We start from the raw sequence: 23,554 nt of genomic DNA, 5'->3' as shown, positions 1-23,554 counted from the left end.
TCCGAGCTGAGGCTGGCTCCGTTCCAAACTATTAACTTTTTGTTGCTTGGTACCACACCTGATCCCCACCATCCAGGTCCCTTGTCAAAGTTTTTTTTCATCTGGGGGGGGGCTGCTAGTTCAGGGCTGCTTGTTAACCTTGTTAACCTTTGCCAGGCAGTGCCCTTCACTAACTGAGAGGACCTTTCCACCAGCCAGCCAATGAGACTTGTCTCCCTGGAAGAAGGATCCATTCAGGAAGTAAATAGAGAGACGGATGATCACGTGACCACGGCTTAAGATAAATGAAAATGGGGATTTAGAACATTTTTTTTCTCTTAATCCAGCCATCATGGAGAGGGGTGGATTACATTTATCCCGGAGTAGGACTTTAATTGTTTAAATTTATTTAAGGCAAAGCAACAGATTTGTTCTAATTTTGCCCTACCCAGAGTGTTCAAATAGGTTTAACTTGATAAACTTCAGATTCGCCATGTTACTATGTGCTGCATAAAGCTACATAAGTGCATTAAAAAAGACCACACAAAATGAGGCTTAGTTGCTATACACAGGATTCTAAAAATGATTTATGCCAACATAAAATAGATGCAGCCATCATTTCTCTCAACCAGAAAGCTCTTGCTTATATTCTGTGGGTTTGATTTAAAAAAAATGGGAGTGTGCAAAATCTGGTGCAGCTCTGCATAGAAATCAGCTTCCAGATTTTTTTTGGCAAAGCTTAATTAAACAAGCTGATTGGCTACCATGCAAAGCTGCACCAGATTTTGCACTCACCAGTTTTAGTAAATCAACCCCTGTACATCAGACCTTTCTTCTTAAATTTTTGGGGATCCAGCCAATAAGACACTTCCTGTCCAAGGGTAACAGTGCTTAATTTTTGCAATGTATGGATAGAAGAGCAGCATTGTCACCCTAGCATTACAAGTGTATTAGGACTACAAAACACATCCTCTCTTCTCTTCTCCAAAACACAGGGGAAAGGTTCTAACAAATCATTTGTGATAGAGAAGAGAGTGCAGGAAGTTATCAGCTCACAGGATTTCCGTCAGGATCCACAGGTATTTTTTGCACTTATTTAACAGACATAACAAACGATTTTTAATGGTAAATAGGACAAAAGGGAGCAAACAGAAGAAGTTAGATCTAAAGGGTTAGATACCTTTTAATGTTCACAAGATATAGGAATGGATGTAGCAATTGGCAAACTTACCCTGCGTGTTACTGTTGGATCTTTTTCTGCTTTGGATATTAAATGTCCAAGCAGCGTGTTTGTCCTGAGGAAACGCAGCCTTATATTCGTAGCCTTTGTAAATTCTCTCAGTAGAGGAGAGTCCGTAAAATGTTTAGCACCTGGTCGTCCACTCACTAATCTGACTACCACCTGAAATAGAAACAATTGCATGCTCTCAGCTGTATTCTCTGCATCCCACCATCTTTTATATTTTATATCATACAATACAAATGCAATACAATACAATCATACAATATCATACAATACAAAACATTTACAATAATTTATACAAAAATAAAATCAATAATCTTCAAAATTCACAACAGAAGCAGTAAAATCTTAGCTCTTTTCCTATCACATTCTGCTGCATTAAAATCTTGGAAGCCTGCAAGCCTTCTGATGAAAACACGCAGAAGGTGTTCCTAAAGCTGTTATTAAATCCAAAAGCAAACATTTATTATATTGCAGCTTACCAATTCTTAGATGCAGGGCCTTTTTTCATCTGGAATTTGGTGGAACTCTGTACCACCACCTCTGGCTCAGGCCCTCTGCTCCCTGCTCACCACCATCAGTTGTAAACACAGACGTACAGCTTTTGTATTTACAAGTGACAGTATGTCTCCCAATGGATCTCACAGATCTGATTTCCTGAGTGGCTCCCACTGAGTGCAAGATGGGGAAAAGGAAGATTCATGTGTTCAGGGTGCAGTGCGGATGCCGACATCCCCACTGGATGAACTCCCTGCAAGTGAGGAACATCCTACAGTGTGCGGAGAGGTACTAGAGTGGCTTGGTGCTTCAGCTTAACACAGCAACAAAAGTTGGACATGTGGAAGTTGGTGTTTTTAAGGAGGGGGAGTAAAAAGGGGGCAGTGAAAGGGGGACGTTGCATGCAGAAGTCAGAGCTGAACAGGGGTGAAATTGAGATGTGGATGGGGGATGCAGAGGTAAGTAGCTGTCGAAGAAGGCTAAACTCTGCACTTTGTATGCAGCACACCCCTGAACTCTGCACTTTGTACGTAATGCACTCCTGGTATTTAATGCCCCTTTAAGACCCTCCCATTGTGAAATTTGACCACACCCACTATGTGATGGAGGGTGTGTGTGTGTGGGAGTGAGGGGGGTTTTGGAAGGCTGTGGTTGAGTTCCTGCACCTATTTTTTGCGAAAAAAAGCCCTGCTTAGATGTGAGAGATGCATTCATTTTTTTTAAGGCTCTCTTTTATTTTCATCTGGTAAACCAGCCAGTAAATCTGTTTTTTTTTTTTTTTTCAAAACAATAAGCTCTCCTGCAGAAGGCATTAGTTACAGAGATGGGGCAGTCAATTTAACACTAGCAGGGGTGCCTACAATGATCGGTTTTAATTTATTTTTGTAAAACCTTTATCCCAAAAGGAAAAAATAACTGCTGTAATTGCTTATAAAGTGTGAGCTGGAGTTTTGCTTCAATTTGTTAGTGTATCTAAATCCGCTAGTACATCTAACACTCCCCTCCCTGCTAATTAAAGGATAACTAAAGGTTCCTTTTTATTTTTTAAAACATAACAAACATATCATTCTTACCCCCTCTGTGCAGTTGGTTTTGCATAGAGTGGACCCAATCCTCCTCTTCTGGAATCCCTCAGCGGTGCCCTTGGCTCCTCCTCTTCTTGAGTGCCCCGTCGGAGAGCCGCTCTCCCTTGGGGCACCCGTGCGGGCACGCTCCCGTGTCCTACTGCTGCATCCATTGACACAGACAACTCAGCTCCCAGCTCATTGCATTTGATTAACAGCAGCAGCAGCCAATGGCTTTTTAATTCTTTTGTCTCTCTTATGCACCTTTTCTTTTGTTGACTTATCTTTGTATCTATTCACTAGAAATAAAGTCCACGCATTTCCTGAAGAAGCCGAAACATGTAGAGCGATTGCATGGAAAATTGTATGAAGGAAGAGACTTTTTTAAATATTATGCTCTTTTGAAATAAAAATACATATCTTTTACTAAATTTATTGCGGTATATCCATTTGTAGTAATAAGCACCCTTAAAGTCCCATACTCGTCAATATGGTCTTTTCCCCCAAAAATATCCCATAGTTTGTAGACGCTATAACTTTTGCGCAAACCAATCAATATACACTTATTGGGATTTTTTTTTACTAAAATATGTAGCAGAATACATATTGGCCTAAATTGATGAAGAAACTGGATTTTTTCATTTTTTATTGGATGTGTTTAGGAGCAGAAAGTAAAAAATATTGTTTTTTTTTTTTCAAAATTGTCGGTCGTTCTTTTTTTATAGCACAACAAATAAAAAACTCAGAGGTGTTCAAATGCCATCAAAAGAAATCACTATTTGTGGGAAGAAAGGACATAAATATTATTTGGCTACAGTGTTGCACAACCGCGCAATTGTCAGTTAAAATAACGTAGTGCTTTATTGCAAAAAATGGCCTGGTCAGGAAGGGGGGTAAACCTTTCGGAGGTAAAATGGTTAAAAATGCAGCATGCTGGATATTTTCAAAAAGCACTGTGACGCATCAAGTAACAGCAGGCCCAACTGACACTACTAGATTTTTAGGTACTATTCACATCAGTTGGATAAGTCATTGAGTTCTTAAAAAATGCCCCATGCTCTTAATCAGAAGCAGGAAGAGCAATAAAGAAGATTGTGCCTTCCAGGATCTCCGTGTATATGGAAAAAAGTTTTAGTTCTTTTTACTAGACATTCAGGACACATATTCATCCCAGGAAAGTAAGTGCACTGATGTCAGGACTTGTATTTTCTTTAAATGTTTGATCTTCTTGTACCTGATGTTTATCTTGTAACATGCCATCACATTAAAATTACTTTTTTAACCGACGCAAAAGCAAGCATAAAAATGTTTAATTTATAATTACAAAAAGGAGGGGCTGCCAAGTTTTGGCAAGCCTGCCTTACTACCATAAAAATCCATTTATACACTTGGATAGGAAAGAAGTGAGGAGCCTATTATTCCATATATAGCATACTTCACCTCTACCATCTGTTTCTTCACTCCTTATGTGTCTGAGTAACACAAAGCCATTTTAAAAGAATGTCTGCTATTATTCTTTGCATAATGGAGAGGTATTTTTACTCAAAAAACTGTCCTTTTTTTCTGTAATATGGCACTTTCAAAAATACAGGTGCATAGAACGATTCACATAGTGTACACCACTTAAAGAATCTTTACCCTCAAAAACCTTCTTTTCTATTCAAGAGATTCTGCTTGTACAGATTTGTGGGTTGATTAATAATAAGGCTTCACACCTCTTCCTTAAATGTCCAGGAAGCTCACTGGCCCTTTGGCAGATTGGTTACCATTGAAGAGTTGCAGTTGGTGACAGTTAGCAATTATAAGAGAATGATATTGTTGGGGTTGATTTACTAAAATAGAGGCTGTTAACCTAGCAAAGTGTATGTTCCCAAGAAAAATGTAGTAAATAAGGTAAAATTGTGTTCACTTTGAGTAACAACCATGTGCGAGGGAAATAAAAAGAAAGAAAAAACAGGAATTTTGCTAGGACATGTGTTGGTAATTAAAGAGAACACAGCTACATCTTACCAATTCACCTTTCTGGATGCATTACATCCAGAGTCTGAAGGGTTTAAAGTGTTATTAAAGCCTTGGTTTTTTTTTTTAAATTAAAATAACAAACATGTCTATACTTACCTGCTCTGTGCAATGGTTTTGCACAGAGCAGCCCCGATCCTCTTCTTCTGGGTTCCCCCACTGGTGGTCCAGGCCCCTCTCGCAGAAAGCTGCTTACCATGGGGGCTGTGACGAACCCCTGTCCTCAACAGGTCTATGTCCGCCATAAATGCTTCCTCTGTCCAGAAACAGCACTATCCAAGACCCCTTAGCCCACCCAGCCACCAGCCGTAACACAGTGTAGGGTGAACAACATCAAACTCCTTTATTCAAGCACATGTTACAACAGATATATAACTCAGAGACACTCCCCCCCCACCCTTGGATTCAGGGCGGGGTAAACTTAACATAGGAGGAGACCCCAGACGGGTTGACTCCGAAGTTAGTCAGTAGTTCCAGTCCCCCAATGCCGGTATCCACACAGTATCCCAAATAAATTGTCCCAAACATAGCATTACTCACCCAGCCAACCTCTGCCTCTCTCAGAGAACATGCCCGCCACTGGGGAGAGGCATAGACTGGCCTGCTCCCTGGAGTCCTTTCAGCTACTGGAGAGAAGACAGGGTGACTGGGCTCACTCCATCATGCTGTTGGGGATCTGGGCCGACTGCCCAGCATCCCTGGGGTATACAAGTGGAGACTGAAGTCCCATCCACTTTTGGTATGTGAAAATCCGCCCGTGCTTGCAAAGCATAGCTGACATCCTCCTGTCTCAGTGCCGCACCATTTTCTGGGGTTGTTTCAGTGGACACCGAAGTCCCCTCCACTTTCACAGGAACTCCCTCTTCTGTTAGTTGAGGGCAGAGGCCAGCAGCACTCTGCTGTGTTGCCAGCTCTTCTGCTGGGTTGCTGTGAGTAGAGACCACAGTTCCATCCACCGATATCAGCTCAAGCTGCAGTTGTGTGTAGAGGGCAGTAGCATTCTGCCCTGTTAGCATTTCAGCTGAGGACCCCACATCATCCACTCCGGCTAACCGCTGGGCCAGGAGGCCAGCTTCCTCCACTCCCAGACTGTGGATTTGCAGCTGGGGTGGAAGGATGAACTCTGTCTCTCCCAAACTGTGTAGCTGCCATTGGGAAGGTGAGCCGGCTGCTTCCTCAGCCATTCCCTCATCTGGCTGCTGGGATGACATTTCTCTGTCACTGTCTCCCAGGTGCACAAATCCTTGTAGGGGAATGACCATCTCCTTCTCCCCCTGGGCCTCCAGAACTCCCACAGGTGTGGGGCAGAGGTCTTGGATTCTCTGTTCGGTTGCCAGCGCTTCAGCTGGAAAAGTTTGTTGTAACTCCACAGATGCTGGTGGCAGGAAATCTCATGTCCCTGTCAGTGTTGTGGGAGAAAGGCCGACTACCTCTTCTCTCAAGAAGGCCGAAGCCACTGTAGGTGCTAGGCAGAGGCCAGAGGCACTCTGCCCTGTTTCCAGCGATTTAGCTGGGAGTAGAAGCTTAACTACATCCGCTTGTCGCTGGGGAGAGGGGCCGACTGTCCCGTCTCCCTGGAACTCTGAAGTTGTTACCGGTGCTGGGCAGAGGTTGGTAGCACTCTGCCCTGTTGCCAGCACTTCTGCTGGGAACTCCACATCATCCACTCCAGCTAACCGTTGGGGAGTGACCATCACCTTCTCACCATGGGGCCCTGGCACTGCTGCAAGTGTGGGGCAGAGGTCTTGGACCCTCTGTCCGGTGGCCAGCGCTTCAGCTGGGGAAGCCTCTGGTAACTCCACAGATGCAGCTGTTTGTGCAGGGCAGAGCTCAGTGAAGTTTGGTCCTAATACCAGCTCTTCTGCTGGAGGTTCACCAGGTTGTTCTTCTTCAGCAAAACAGTCTATCAAATCCCCAATCTCTATAACTGGTGTCTGGCGATAGCGATTCACCATCTTCTGTCCGCAGAACAAAGAAAAGGTTACTGGTGTTGGGCAGAGCTCAGTGATGTCTGGCCTTGATGCCAGCTCCCCTGCAGGGTTGGTGGCATCATTCTGGGGTGCCATCTGCTGCTGGAAAGTGACCATCGCCTTCTCACCGTGGGCCTCCGGAACCGCCGCAGGTGTGGGGCAGAGGTCTTGGACCCTCTGTCCAGTTGTCAGCTTTGGAGATGGCAATCTCCTGAGTTTCCACTGCCGATTCTCTGGCATGCTAATGAACGTGTTCTAGCCAGAACTATCCAAGACCCCTTAGCCCACCCAGTCACCAGCCGTAACACAATGTAGGGTGAACAACATCAAACTCCTTTATTCAAGCACATGTTACAACAGATATATAACTCAGAGACACTCCCCCCCATCCGTGGATTCAGGGCGGGGTAAACTGTCCAATCACAATAGACACACAGGTCAGGTGTATTCAAATTTCTCATCAGTAAACAGTCTTATCAGCAGGGAGAGCTGTTGGAGGAATTCGCCCCCACCATTCTCACAGCTGATTTACATACACATCCCATAATATCCAAGGCAGACAGACACAATAGAACATTGGAATACAACCCCACCCCAAACGATCACAGCAAAGAGTTCACAACAGCATGAGACAACACACAATATATACATATATACAACATTCCAGTGTGTCTAAATAGAACAGATCATAGTGGGGTTCTCTGTCACCCTGTGCCCCTAATGGTCGCAGGGTGATTTATACATAAGAGTGGCCAGGGGAGCTGGCCATGAAGTCTCCAGAGCTCTCCAAGGTAAGCTGAGTTCCACAAACCTCCCACCCAAAGTGACTCCTGTCACAGGGGCACTCATGCGTGCTCACTCCTGAGTCCCGCTGCTGCGTCCATTAACACAGACAGTGGGACTCGGCCCCGCCCCCCGCTCCTGTGTTACAGCTTTTCATTGACAGCAGTGGGAGCCAATGGCTCCTGCTGCTATCAATCTGTCCAATAAGGAGGGAAACAGCGGTGGGAATCGCTACTCTCGTGCACGTTGCTGGATTGAATCAGGCTCAGATAACAAAAAGGGGGGGTCTTGGGGGGAGCTGCAGCACAAAAAGATGGTGAAAAACCTTAAGGCTGGGTTCACACTATTGCGAATTGGATGCGGGTTCCCTGCACCCAAATCGCAATAGCAGAAGATTTTGACCGGCTCTCTATGGAGCCAGTTCAGGAAACCTGTGCGTTTTTTGGTCTATTTCAGGTCCAAATTCAGCCAAAAATTCGGGCTGAAATCGGACCTGAAATAATGAACGAGGACGCACCAGACCCCTGCTGTGAGCTGCATGCGAAGATAGTGTGAACCCAACCTAAAGTATAACTAAAGGAAAAACCTTTTTTTTAGTTTTGGATAGACTGAAGAGAGATTAGAAGGTTTGTCAGTTTTTACTGCTGTTTGTGCTGTTTGTGCCCCCAGGGATTCACCCTCGGGACCCTCTGCGCAACCCCTGCTGTGTAAAATCACAGCAAGAGCGAAACACCAAGACCCGGAAGTGCAGAATTACGTATATATACGTGATTCTGCACAGCGTGTCCGCCCTGTAGCAGTAGATCTGATATAGGGTGGTCAGCAAGTGGTTAAAGTACAACTAAAGGCAAAACTTTTCTTTTCAGTTTTGGATGGAGGGGATAGGGATTAGAACATCTGTCAGTTTGTGTTGATGTCTGTCCCCCTGTTAAGGAGATTCACCCTCTCTATTTATCCTGTTTACCATTATCATTGAAAGTGAAAGTAAAAGAAAATCACATTTTGGGTTGTCCCCAGAAAGGTAAGAGAGATGAAATCTTCCAATGAGGACACTAGTTCTGGTGACCTGGGGGTCCCCAAGAAATTGCCTTAATTTGCAGGGATTTCCTCTCACTTGCTGTTTGGCTGTGGGACAGGAAGTGAAGGGAAATCTCTGCAATGGGACATAGATCAGTGATCAGTGCTACAAATATGCACTGACATTGTACTAATGGCACTAGCAGGGAAGGGGTTAACATCAGGGGCATTCAAGGGGTTAAATGTGTTGGGCTGCCTGGAACAACACACAGATCCCGTCTTCCTGCATAGCAGAAAGAAAGGATCTGTGTGTCATCCCCTGTCAGAATGAAGATCTGCCTTGTTTACTATGGCAGATCCCCGTTCTGTCACTGCGAGGAATGACTGCGGGCGGCCAGCGGACATCGAGTCTGCCAGACCCGTTGATTGGCTCCCCCACTGGCCTCCGATGGCGTGCGCCCACAGATCGCCGTGTGCGAGCCTGACGTACACCTACGGCGATTTGCACAGCCAACCTGCCACAGTATAACTGCAGCGGATGGTTGGCAAGTGGTTAAAAAGTATCTCCACTTTAGTGGGAAAAATAGCAAATAAAATAATAATATAGCATATACAAGTGCTACTACACAAGTCATATTGTAATTGAATTGGCATTCAAATGACCTTTGCTTTTCAATCTGCAGCGCTGTAATTTTCTGTAAAATGCAATGCGATATGCAAAGCTGGAGATGTTCTGTACACAGATGGTGTAATGAACACCCCCCAGAAATGTCATTTCCTGCTTATGTGATTGGCTTATGGATTTTCCCAGGAGTCTGTGCTAAGATAAAAGTCAGATTTTGAGCATCCCCAGCAACAAAAATGGCATTTTTGGTGAGATACTCCCAAAAGCAAATCACATCTAAATGGGTGCAGGCCCTGCCACTTTCCTCATTAGAAACCTGCAAATGCAGCAGCATTCTCAACAAAAGTGCAGTTACTCTTTAAGTCAAACCAGTGCAAAACAAATTCTGGTTGGCTGTTATGGGTTATTGCACTTTTTTTTTTTTTTTTTACTGTAAACCTGTTTAAAGAACAGTAGATTTCTACTGATAACTAACTCAAACTTCAAAGAAATGTTTTAGTGGATTTATAATTTTCATCTAATGCTAAACATATTTTTGTTTGACTATTTGTGGGAGAAACTTTGTGGTAAGTGATAGCATAGTACAGATTTCAAACAGGAAATTAGGAGCTTATTTGAGTGCAACTAAGTAAAGCAGAACCTCCTCCACTAAATGTGTTGTCTAAGTCATTATTAACCTCTAATTACAATTCTGTCTAACAAATACACCAGTAATCATAGGTGATTACTTTTATAAATCCTTAAGGCATGGTAGTCATAAGAAATGATAATGTACAGTGCTCTACGTACATTAAAGTAAACTGATTGGCCCCCTAGGGACACCATTTAAAGGGCCCTTCATCAGTATATTTGAATAACTACAACTTAACGGGGCCCATTTTAAGTGGTATTTCAGCTTTATGAAATAAACTAGATTATTCTTACATTCTCTTTGCCAGAGAGTCATTGTTTTGCATGCAATAGATAACCTGTATTAGCTATCACAATGGGTCGTGAAAAGGAAAATGCATAAATTGCATAAATGCAATACTAAACAGTATAAACTACTATTGGGAAAAACAAGAAGTGGTCTCCATACATGTAACTTTAAATTTACAATCCCCGAGTACAGGGGCATTTAACTATACAAATGTTGTGTTGTTTACAAAGTTTAGGTCCAGCGCCCCCTTCTCTAATCATTAACCATCTAACATTTTAGCACAAAATATAGCACATCAGTCCGGCACCAAATCCTATCCCCAACCATAACCCTTAAAGTGTATGTCCATCTATTTTGGTTACTTTTTGAATAGAACTCTATTGCTATTGATAGTATTTGGATCGTGGTTGTATGGCCACATTTTTGGCAGTGGTACTGCCTGCCCTAAGTGACAGGGGGTATCATTTTTGCTCAGGCATTTTTACAACCCTGAGTGGGTGCATGCTATCTTTTAGGTGGGTGGTAAAACCGCAGCTCATCCACCTGAGCTTTAGGAGTAAGTAATAGGTATCCTAAGCAAAAGGTATGAAACACAACATATAGTTACATATTTACATAGTTAGTAAGGTTGAAAAAAAACCTCCTCCACTAAATGTGTTGTCTAAGTCATTATTAACCTCTAATTACAATTCTGTCTGACAAATACACCAGTAATCATAGGTGATTACTTTTATAAATCCTTAAGGCATGGTAGTCATAAGAAATGATAATGTACAGTGCTCTACGTACAATAAAGTAAACTGATTGGCCCCCTAGGGACACCATTTAAAGGGCCCTTCATCAGTATATTTGAATAACTACAACTTAACGGGGCCCATTTTAAGTGGTATTTCAGCTTATGAAATAAACTAGATTATTCTTACATTCTCTTTGCCAGAGAGTCATTGTTTTGCATGCAATAGATAACCTGTATTAGCTATCACAATGGGTCCTGAAAAGGAAAATGCACCATTAACAGGAGCCATTATGTTACAGATATGAATGGTATTTCATGTCATTGAACTCTTTACTTACCTCTCCATTTTCTAGAGGGACAATGCGGGAATATTCCGTTGTGCAAATTACATCATCGTCTTTAATAATAGGTTGTTTGGTCTCCTTTCCAAACTGATGCAAGCAGTCATGTTTAGAATCTAGAATGGGGACAATTTTTTAAAATTAAATTAGCAGATTGAGCCAACCATGGTTATTATTTAATTACATTTATCTCCCCCCAAAAAAATCAATGTACCTTTTTATATGCTGAAAAAACATAACCATAAAAACAAAATATGTGTATTGCTTTACAATGATATATAATAATTAAACTAAATACTAAACAGTATAAACTACTATTGGGAAAAACAAGAAGGGGTCTCCATACATGTAACTTTAAATGTACAATCCCCGAGTACAGGGGCATTTAACTATACAAATGTTGTGTTCAGTTTACAAAGTTTAGGTCCAGCGCACACTTCTCTAATCATTAACCATCTAACATTTTAGCACAAAATATAGCACATCAGTCCGGCACCAAATCCTATCCCTAACCATAGCCCTTAAAGTGTATGTCCATCTATTTTGGTTACTTTTTGAATAGAACTCTATTGCTATCTTTTATAGCATTTGGATCGTGGTTGTATGGCCTCATTTTTGGCAGTGGTACTGCCTGCCCTAAGTGACAGGGGGTATCATTTTTGCTCAGGCATTTGTACAACCCTGAGTGGGTGCATGCTATCTTTTAGGTGGGTGGTAAAACTGCAGCTCATCCACCTGAGCTTTAGGAGTAAGTAATAGGTATCCTAAGCAAAAGGTATGCAATACAACATATAGTTACATATTTACATAGTTAGGTTGAAAAAAAACACAAGTCCATCTATTTCAACCATAACAACACTTTGTTTCTAAATAAGAATGATTCCCTGATCGCAGGGAACTTGGTTTACAGGATCCATAGAGAAGAAAAGTGAAGAATGCAAAAAGCTCATTACATTATATTCACATAAAAATGAAAGTTTAAAAATGACATAACTCAAGAATACTAGATTATATCATCACATTTATGGTGAAATATTTGATTGTGCACAGTCTAATGTTGTTGGCTTGTTAAGTTCTTTCTCCATGGATCTCGGACTGCAGATATACATTGGTGCTCACAGATAAAATAAAAGCAGAGGGGCTGTATTATGGCTAATGCATTAGCTTGCTTAGATTGAGGGTGCATATGGAAAAATAGGATTATGAAAGCTAATTCTTTTCAGATTATACATAATACAGTGACTATGTACACTAAATTCCCCTGTTTGTTTTCACTGTTTCAGGTACCTCTGTGTTCATTGTTCCCCCGTCACGGTTAGTATATTAGAAATGGCCCTGAAAGGATAAATTGATTTTTTTTTTGCTGGAATTTCACAAACCAGGGCACTGAAGAACATGCTGAATGGGAGTAATAAACCATAGTCAGACATTGTGCCAGCAAATTCCTCTTATTTTAGCTACAGAGTTGATTCAACACCTGTGCCTGGGTTCAGGCAATGACAAAATCAACACTCTTGATTCAGCTAATACAGTATATTTGTTTAGCTGGAGCACTTAAAGGAAACCTGTCACAAGTTAAACATGGAGGTTGCCACCATGACCTCACCTTCTTAAAATGCTCAATGCCTGTCTGTCATATGAGTCTTCCAGCTCCACTACTTTGACACACTAACCTTGAACAAGTGTGCAAAAAAGGATCCCTTACTTTTCTTACGCTTGCCCAATTCTTATACTTGTGTTGGGTCAGTGGCCCAGAAATATTAAATCCAGTGAATCAGATGACAGCCAGGCAACTGGCATTTACAGAAGGAGGTCATAAAAAGCAGCTCCTGCTTTTGTCACTCTTGGAATGCCTCTTAAAACTCTGACAACTCTGACTCTGGTCAAAAGACCTTTACGTTTGATTGGTCAGCCAGCTTACCATAAATTGGTATAAATTTAACCCCTTCTTATTGGTCCTTATAGCAATTTTTCTTGCAAAATAAACAGCCTCCTGGAGATGTGAAACTACTTTAAAATCTTAAGGAATGGAAGATTTGATGCCATCAAGATGACAAATATTTATTATTTCAGAAAAATCCCTGTGGTAGTCCCAGTTATAGCCTAAGGATAGTACAGAACAAAATACTTTCATATGGGGCTGCTTGGGACCTACAGTAAATAAAACCTCACTCTTATGAAAAAAGTTATCTGGGGAATTTGGAGTATCCATTCTACCTAACTACAATAGAATGGCAAACACAGCCCCTTCTTGGCCACACTCGGTTGAGTTAGATAACCCTTTGTCCTTTGTGCAGTAGCAGCTGTGAGCTTGCTATTGATTTTTACAGCCACTGGTGGGCTTTCAAATAAAAGTGATCTGGGCAACTATATAAAGCCCCCCAATCACTTTTTTGGGGCTGTTAGGGTGCGTGTCCCTTTCCCCCAATTTTTTTCTTCTCTTCTTTTACTATTACATTTAGTTCTTGTTGAACTAAAAACCCAATGGCCATATACCTTACTCAGAGAGATCAACAGACCTTGAATTCTAAAAAATATTATATTATAATATTGTATAAATAAAGACTCATCTCATTTAAAGTCTATTTGTAATTATATGGCTATATTGTACAGTCAACTTTATACATATATTCATTGGCTGATGTTACCCTAAGCTAACTTTGGCCGATTTATTATGCATTATAAACTGCATTGACACTCATAAAAAGAATACTGATATTTATAATATGAATGTATATAATATACAATGAAAAATAAATAGTACTTACTAGCAAAGTATTGCCAAGGCATGTAAGTGTTTCCAAAGTCAGTGGATCTCTCTAGAACCCAAAGATCAGGACGAGGGGAATTGGCAAACTTGATGAGAACATAAGCCACATGGAAAAGCTGAAAGTATAAATACAAAGATAATGTTTTACTATTCTTGGTCAAGACCAATGCAAATGTTGGTGCTTGTTAAACTTAAAAATGTACACAGATTTAAAGTAGTGGATTAACTGTACCGTGGGCCCCAAGTTGTGTTCACTTCATGAGCTCCCTCCATTATAATGACCTCAAGCATAAGGGTCCTAAGGGTCATAAGCGGAACTTTAAAGATTATTACAGCTCTGTAATGAGTAATACATCATCAAATGTATTTTTTTTAAATACAAGCAATGTGAGAGGAAGAAGGAGTAAAATGAGCCAATCAGTTCATGTTCTGACAAGAAGTATGCTGATAGGAGCAAAAAGCAGAGTGACAAAGAGATGAACTGCTTCTTTATACACTGTCCAGTCACAGGCTGAGGTGGGTCCAGGATGACCTGGGTTATATGATGCTGACCTTAAAACTGAGGACATTTAGCAGCAGAAAGAAGTACCGTGGGGAAATCTCTGGATTGCAGCAGAGTAAAAGCTGGTTTTGGGATTTTATTCTTAGCTGGAGTTGTGCCACAACTGTGGAGGGGTGAAGAATAAAATACTCCAACAGTGAAAAGAACACAAGCAGCTCAAGCCATGAACTGGATAAGCGCTAAAAATGCAAATGCTTGATATCTCTTACTCCAATTTGGGTTGGATTAGCCTGTTATGTAGCAGAATACAGGAGTCCACAAAATATTTGACTGCAAGATGTTGCGTTGTGACTTTTAAAAGGTTTGGAACCATTGATCTAAACAGTAAGCATGTAGCAGTACAATACACCTGGTAGTAGGCTTCTGGTTCATTTACAAGGCTGTAACACCCAGCCAAGAGGAATGTGTTTGGAATAGCATGGCACTGAGCCAGCTGTACAATTTAGCTCTGCTGATTCATGTTCTTACTTGAGTTTGCTGTTATAAGTAGTCATGCAACAATCACACTGCTGTCAAACATCAAACAGGCTCCTAACTGCCAAGGCATAAAACATTTATAAATGATTAGAAGTGCCCTCAAGTAGGAAGAGCTACACTGTAGGCACATTGGCATAAAAGTAATCTCTTGAAATTAAACATTTAGAGAAAGTCTACAAGCTAAATCCAGAAAAATATCAAATTAAAAAAAAACACCATGCAAGTCTCCTATTTTGGTGATACATATCTTGGCAAATCCATGCACATTTGCAATGCCACATTTGCAGCAAACGTAATATCTATGGTTGGCAAATGCACTGATGGTATATGTCACATCAAGCAAAAGTTAGGGAATAGTCAATAGACTAATGTGAATTTACACTATGTAAAGTTCTGCGTGAACTGTCAATGTAAAAACCTGTAATAAATAAATAAATACAAGAAGGTAATTTCATTGTTTCATATTATTCTGTCCAAGTACTCAATCCAAACTCAATTTCAGCACCCTGGACAGCGGGTCTGCGTTAGCGCTATAAGTACAATAAATGTGAATGGCGAATGTCCTGTGAAGGTGACATTCAATGGGTTGAAAACTGGGTAAAAAGTATAGTTAACAACATATTTTTTAATCTAATTTTATTGCATTTCAAATGAAGAGAAATGAGGGGTACAGAATGTAAAGAAGGGTAGGGCCCAGGAGCATGGAAAGCAGAATGGTTTCGCAAGTAGTGGGGACAGTTGCTCCAGTGGTCTTACCATAGATCACAAGGATTGTGTCCCCAAATTTCATAGTAAGAGAAGGGAAAAAGACCATCAGATATGGGACATGGCTCCTGAGTAGGTGTAACATCTCTAAGACTGAGCTGGGACCAAGGTATATATTTGGCGGAGTGTACTGGGGCAATTGTACTAGCAGGTACAGATTTTAAAGCTAGGTTCCAGGGTTTTGCTCACCAAAGACAGTCGATGCGTTTGAATAAATGCTTTGTCCCAGTCCTCATGTAATAGAGCGATGTCAAGTTCTGTGTATTCCGGAAGAGAGGGATGGGTGTAAGAAAAAAGGATAGCATAGATCAGTGAACATTGGAAAGGATTTTTGGAGAAGTAGACTGTGGAACAGAGTCAGTGGGGAGGTCAGTTCTTGTTTGTCTTGAAAAGTGGACAATATCTTGAAAGACATATGTTGGAAGTAGTCAATGAATGTTACTTGCTCCTTTGTTTATACTGGGGGATCTGAGTGGTAAATGTTCTTTATGAAGAGGTTGAAGTTGAACACCTTCCTAGAGAACACAGAATGCTTTATAAACATGCCTAACACACTCTGTACTTCTTAAAGTGCAATTATAGATATATGCCAACACTGAATTCTACCAGAGATTACTGACTAAAACCAATGTGTCCCACAGGTGGCCAGCTTATTGATTCTAAATGGGGCTACACAGGCATCAGCCATCAATGACATTTGAGACATAAAAATAGCCATTCAGAGGTCAAACTGCAGGAATTGAAAGTCCACATGAGAGTGTGTATGCAGTTCTTATACAGTTCTTTCTATTGCCCCTTGCACAATATTGGCATTACGCAGGGTAAGCTTTAAAGTGTCCACACATAGCCAGTACTTGGCAGCTGGATCAAGATAAGAGGAATGACACTGTATTAAGGTATTTTTAGATATGTACATGCATCCACACAGCAATCATACATCATTTTTACAGTTTTAAAGTTTTAAGAATCCGTGTGCCAAATAATTGATTGTACACTCACCAGCCACTTTATTAGGTACACATGTTCAATTGCTTGGTATCACTAATTGCTAATCAGCCAATAACACGGCAGAAAATCAATGCATTTAGGCATCTAGATGTGGTGAAGAAGACTTGCTGAAGTTCAAACTGAGCATCAGAATGGGGAAGAAAGGGGATTAAAGTGACTTTGAACGAGCCATGGTTGTTGGTGGCAACTTTGAACATGCAATAGTTGTTGGTGCCAAACGGGCTGGTCTGAGTATTTCAAAAACTGCTGATCTACTGGGATTTTCATGCACAACCATCTCTAGGGTTTACAGAGAAGGGTCCAAAAAAGAGAAAGTATCCAGTGAGCGGCAGTTGTGTGGACGAAAATACCTTGTTGAAGTCAGAGGAGAATGGACAGACTGGCTTGAGATGATGGAAAGGCAACAGTAACTCAAAAAAACACTCATTACAACCAAGGTATGCAGAATACCATCTCTGAACACACAACATATCGAACCTTGAAGCAGATGGGCTACAGCAGCAGAAGACCACAACGAGTGCCACTCCTGTCAACTAAGAACAGGAAACTGGTCTGACGAGTCTCTATTTCAGCTGAGACATTCAGATGGTAGGGTAAAAATTTGGCCTAAACAACATGAAAGCATGGATCCATCCTGCCTTGTATCAAAGGTTCAGGCTGATGGTGGTGTAATGGTGTGGGGGATATTTCCTTGGCACACTTTGAGCCCCTTAGTACCATTTAAACACCACAGCCTACCTGAGTATTGTTGATGACCATGTCCATCCCTTTATGACTACAGTGTACCCATCTTCTAATGGCTACTTCCAGCAGGATAATGCACCATGTCACAAAGTTCAAATCATCTCAAACTGGTTTCTTGAACATGACAATGAGGTCACTGTACTCGAATGGCCTTCACAGTCACCAGATCTCAATCCAATAGAGCACCTTTGGGATGTGATGGAACAGGAGATTTGCATCATTGATGTGCAGCCGACAAATCTGCAGCAACTACGTGATGCTATCATGTCAATATGGATCAAAATCTCTGAGGAATGTTTCCAACACCTTGTTGAATCTATGCCATGAAGAATTAAGGCAGTTCTGAAGGCAAAAGGGGTCCAACCCAGTACTAGCAAGGTGTACCTAATAGAGTGGCCGGTGAGTGTATGACCTTATCACAGGAAAGCCAACAATTGTTTCTATGTTTGGATACTGCAGGTATTTTAAGGCAAATCATTTGTGTTAAAGCAGAAATAAAAGTAAAAAGATTATCACACTGTAGGTATAGGTTTATTACCTGATTTACTTGTGAAAAGATATATAACTTAGTTTAGCCAGTGTTGTGATTTACAAACCTCTGCACAGCCCGACAGAGCAAAGAATTAATATTAGCTGTTAGGTTTTTGGCTAATCATTTCTATCAAGAGGGGAGTATATAGCTCTGTTTAAGCTATGCTTTTAGCTGCAGTGGTGGTCTAAAATAAAAGATGCCTTACAAATGAAACATGACAAAATCTAGTTGCTAACTAACACCTACATTGATCATAATCATTATTTCAGCTAGAAGAATACACAAAATTAAAATTGGCTTAAAACTGTATTGAACCTAAAACCAAAAATATAATATATTGCAGTCAATCCTTAGATGTGGTGGCTGCATTTGTTTTCTTTTTTTTAAAGGTATTTTTCCTTTATTTCACCTGGTGATCCTGCCACTAACACACTTCCTATCTTAGGGTGCCTGCATTCTGCATGAAGTAGTAAGGCAGACACCTTTGGACAGCAACATTGTTTGTCTGGGTAGAGGGACATGCAATATTTCCCATTTTAAAAAAGACAGAAGGGAAGTCTTCATTGCATAAACAACTGGAAATAATCAAATTTAAAATTAACTTGTACTTTGAACTTGGCAGGGGCCAGGAGCCAAGGCAGGGGACCCGAGAAGAGGAGGATCAGGGCTGCTCTGTGCAAATCCATTACACAGAGCAGGCACATACAGCATGTTTATTATTTAAAAAAAGCATGATCCTTTATTATCACTTTAAACAGAGCTATAGACTCAGGTTACAGCACTGATCAGCCCAGTGCTGTCATATGGAGTGATTCATTTCTTCTGTCGTATCCAGAAGTGCCAGGAATTTCCTTTGCCCTTAATCAACAAAGACCCAGTTTGCCTAACAACTTCAATACTGGGCACTTTCACCCTCTTCCTGCCCAGACCAAGTTTTTCTTAATTTCTGTTAGAAAATGTTGTAAATAAGTAATTTTTCTCTTTCACTGATATGCGCTGATGTGGCTGCACTGATGGGCACTGATAGGCTGCACTGATGGGCACTGATGAGATGGCACTGACGAGGTGGCACTGATGAGGAGGAACTAATATGCAGCACTGATGAGCACTGATTGGCGACACTGATGGGCACTGATTGGCGACACTGAAGGGCACTGATGGACGGCGCTGATGGGCAGGCACTGATGGGCACTGAAAGGCAGCACTGACTACCTGGCATCACTGATGGGCACTGATTGGCATCCCTGCTGGGCACTGACTGGCATCACTGCTGGGCACTGTTGGGGCTGTACTGATAATCAGTTCCCTGATTATCTGTGCAGGTCTCTACTGTGAGAAAATGCTGCTGATCTATTCTTTCCACTGAAATCAACAATGGGGCATTATTTTTTCCACTGACAAGAACAATGAGAAACAATTCCTCTTACTGATAGAAACGACTGGGCACTATTCCTCCCTGTGATACCAATGATGGGGCACTATTCCTCCTCCTACTTACCATTAGTCCTTTGTGACTTTTTTACTCCCACTAACCACCAAGAATTAGACATTGTCTACCTTGACGGATGCTGGGGCAGTTTCTACTCACACTGGCCACAGTCTGGCCCTCCTAAGATCTAAAGGACTGTAATCTGGTCTTTTGTTTAGAAAGTTTGTAGATCCCTGCCATACAGTGACAATGCTGCTTCTCTATAGATACAGTATGGCAAGGGAGTGTTCTCACTCTAGGAAGGAAGTGTGCTACTGGCAGGATCACCAGGTGAAAATAAAGGGGAAAAAAAGCTTGAAAAAAGAAAACCAATGCAGCCACAACATCTAAGCTGCAATTACATTTTATCAGTACTTTGTTCCCAATGGTTAAAACACTGAGCCAAAAAAAAACAAACCAACCAAACAACTAATTAAATATAAGCATAAAATATCACAATGTAATATTTGTAGTACAAAGAGAGATCATCTGCATCACAGTAAGTGCAATTTAAAACGGGTTATTACAGAAACTAAAATGAAGTTATTTTAAAGAGCCCTGCTTATAGTGTTTATATGGAGGCCTGTTAGTCAGTATGGGTATTACACTAAATCTGTAAGCAATGTAAGTAGAAGAATTTGATGCCAGCCATTACACATAACAGATGTTTGGGATTTTGTGCAGTTATGCTGAAACTGTCAGTAAAATGTCAAGCTGCATTTACAATAATAAGAGACTTTAATCATGTAGTATAACACAGTGTTTCTCAACTAGAGTCCTCAAGGTGCCCCAACGGGTCATGTTTTCAGGCTCTCCATTATTTTGCACAGGTGATTTGATCAGTTTCACTGCCTTAGTAATTACCACAGTCGTTTCATCTGAGGGAAATCCTGAAAACATGACCTCTTGGGGCACCTTGAGGACTGGAGTTGAGAAACACTGATATAACAAATGGAATTATAAGTATCCTTAAATGATATCTTAGCTAACATTATTTTGACTTTATTAAGTATTTATTAAGAATCAACAAAATGAAAGTGGAATTCCAGCTACTTTTGGATAGGGTTAGGATAGTGAGGAAAGGGTGAGAATACCATTACATAGAACAGGGATTCTGAACCTTTTTTGAGACCAGGGCCCAGTAAATCCTTCCAAGACATTCCATGCCTCAACAGTAAAGAATAAAATTTGATAATCACACCATAAACGTATGGGCATGTAAAACTGCAGCCAACTTGGTCACCCTGTAGGGGATGAGATTTCTGGAGGGGGCTGATGGGCCCCATGGCTGGTTGGGGGTGGGGGGGCACTGTTAGAGGCTGGTGGTGCTATGAAGGGTTGGAGGCTCTGCAGCAGGCTGAGGGTCACTGTGGGAGGCTGAGCAGCACTTTGGGAGGTTGGGGGGTATTGTGGAGGGCTCTCAGGGGGCCTGAGGGAACAGTGGGCCACTATGGAAGCTGGAGGCACTGTGGGAGGTTCGAGTATCTGCAGCTGACTGGAGACCCGGGAAGGGGGCTACAGTCTGACAGTGGGATGTTTTTGTATTGTAGGGTTCATATTTTCCTGGATATGCTCTGTTCTTACGTATGTGTTTCCCTCAATATCTCTCTTTTATGACTTCTTTTATGTTTCTTTATCTCTCCGGTATTGAAAATCAGCTTGACATTTGTTGGGTTTTCTGCATTCCTTTCCATCTGGCCTTCCCATATTTTATGTAATAAAATGCTGCAAGTCTCTCCTTGTCAAAGTTCATACTAAAGGAATGATTCCCTTCACCTGAACTCATAAAGCTTATCTAGTATAAAGGTTTAAGGTCATTTAGACTTCAGATTGTTCTGTTCCTGTATGAGCCACAGAAAGAGGCAAAGCTTAGCAACCAATACACAAAAATATACAATGACAGAGGATAATATCAGGAGCCCTCTGAAACCGACCGTACAGTGATTATGTACAAAAACTTTGAAGAATATTTTTTGAAATAGACAGACAGACAGACAGACAGACAGACAGATATTAAACTTTTTGAATAGGTTTGCTGATGGAAAAAACAAAAATAGCACACTAAAGCCCCTGACTATTTTAAAGTAAAACGCCAGACAAAACTGTTCTTATAGACTTGAAGAAAGCAGGGGAGGGTCCCTTTTTTATTGCTCTCTATGGCCTCACTGGGTAGATGCATTTCATTTTTTTATTGTCGTGCCTGTTGTCACTGGTCACTGGGATAAAAAGTGCAGGTAAATAAAAACATTGTAGTCAACACTGGAACAGGACTAGAGGGGAAATTTCCCCAAGGGGGTACCTGTTCTGATGACAGCTGTCCTCGTACATTGGCCAGATTTTTCCTCTTACTTTTTGTTGTATCTCTGTGACATAAACTGATGAGAATTCTCTCCAGTGAGGACAAACATTTAAAATGTGACAACGTTTCTAACCTTCTTCCACTTACACAATTAACAAAGAAAAACATTTTCCCTAGTTAAATTCAAACTCAATTGGACATTCTCCAATGAAAAAATATTGTTAAATTTCAAGATCCAATGGGGTTGATTTACTAATGTTTACTAATGTTCACTTTGCCAGGGAAGTTGCACTTTTTCCCCCAGAGCTTAGTTTATGTTGTGAAGCTCTGCTGACTTCCATTATCCAATCAGGTACAAGAAAAAAAAAATATTTTTCTATTTTACTTGAATGTTATTGGGTAACCTTTCTAATAATGTGAAACTTCACCACATTCATTTAGCTCTGAGGCAAATTCCCTTGCAAAGTGCATACCCGATTTGCATTTATAAATCAAAACCTGTCAAACTCTGCATCCATCTGGTTGTATTTTTACAGTTCCGGAGGGCGGCCAGGTAAAACCACACCTCAGTTGCCCTTTTTAACCCCCCCCGCCCATCTGAAAGAGACCCTACAGAGTGCAAAGTGAACAGTGCTTTTGACTTTACTAAATTAACCCCATGAAGTCAACCATTGTAACCCGTTCATTTGATATCTGTAACTTTTGAAATTTTCCCTCAATAAAAATATTCAATAAAAAAAAAAATATATTGTTCCACACCAGTTCAACTATGACCAACCTAAAGGAAGTATATCATCATATTTCATGTAATCAGCACTGCAAATTATTTGTCTACTTTAAAATAAAATAAAATAAAATAAAACTTTCATTTATCTTACCTGACCAAGATCTATAGTGACATTGACCTCATTGTAATGCAGCCCCAATGATAATGGGGGGCTTTGCCACCATCGCTCCGTTCCATCAATAGCATTGGACGCAGGATATGCTTTATTAGGATCTGAAATGTCACAAAAATCACAAAACTGCCCCTGTGAAAATACAAAAACAAGCAAATAAATATACATACCATATACTCCAATTTAAAAAAAAACATGATGAGTCTTGATTGGCCTTGAATAAATTGAAAGAGTTAATATGACAGCTATAGCTTACAGGGGTTGATTTACTAAGACCCCTTTCACACTAGGGCGGTTTTTAGGCACTTTAGCGCTGGAAATAGCCTCTCCCATTCATTCCAGTGTGACTTTTCACATCTTATCTGTATTTAGCGCTCCCAAAATGCCCATTGTAATGAATGGGCAGCGCTTTCAAAGTGCCTGAAAAGCGTTTTGAAAACACAGCAAAACGGCAGTTTTTAACCCCTACCTTGGGGTTAAAAGCGCCCCGCTAGCAGCCGAAAAGCTTAAACAGTGCTAAAGCTCCACTAAAACGAGCAGTGTTTTAGCGTTAACAGACGGACGGCTGAGTGTGAAAGGGGTTTAAAACTGGAGAGTGCAAAATCGTGTGCAGCTGTGCATGGTAGCCAATCAGCTTCTAACCTCGGCTTGTTCAAATAAGCTTTGACAAAAAAAAACCTGGAAGCTGATTGGTTTCTATGCAGAGCTGCACCAGATTTTGCACTTCCCTGTTTTAGAGTCAAATATGTTTATTATCATTGACAAATTAAAGCGGTAGTAAACCCAGCCATAAAACAGTTTAATTTCCGGCACGTGCCGGAAATGCAGCACTCCCA

At 41.0% G+C, this 23,554-nt stretch overlaps 1 protein-coding gene across 1 annotated transcript in view; it reads right to left on the bottom strand.

The window, feature by feature from the left end:
• The window catches only part of LAMA3 (laminin subunit alpha 3), a 271,677-nt gene that overhangs the window by 219,116 nt on the left and 29,007 nt on the right, over positions 1-23,554 (bottom strand). Inside the window, exons 2-5 of the mRNA XM_073631481.1 lie at positions 22,698-22,850; positions 13,963-14,080; positions 11,192-11,310; positions 1,211-1,381 (exon numbers count right to left, since the gene is read on the bottom strand). Of these exons, the coding sequence (XP_073487582.1) occupies positions 1,211-1,381; positions 11,192-11,310; positions 13,963-14,080; positions 22,698-22,850 (561 nt within the window). The remainder of the gene's footprint in view (positions 1-1,210; positions 1,382-11,191; positions 11,311-13,962; positions 14,081-22,697; positions 22,851-23,554) is intronic.

Source organism: Aquarana catesbeiana, linkage group LG05 (genome assembly GCF_042186555.1).
Source record: "Aquarana catesbeiana isolate 2022-GZ linkage group LG05, ASM4218655v1, whole genome shotgun sequence".
NCBI classification, from domain to species: Eukaryota; Metazoa; Chordata; class Amphibia; order Anura; family Ranidae; genus Aquarana; species Aquarana catesbeiana.
This window is presented reverse-complemented; position numbering and strand designations above follow the sequence as displayed.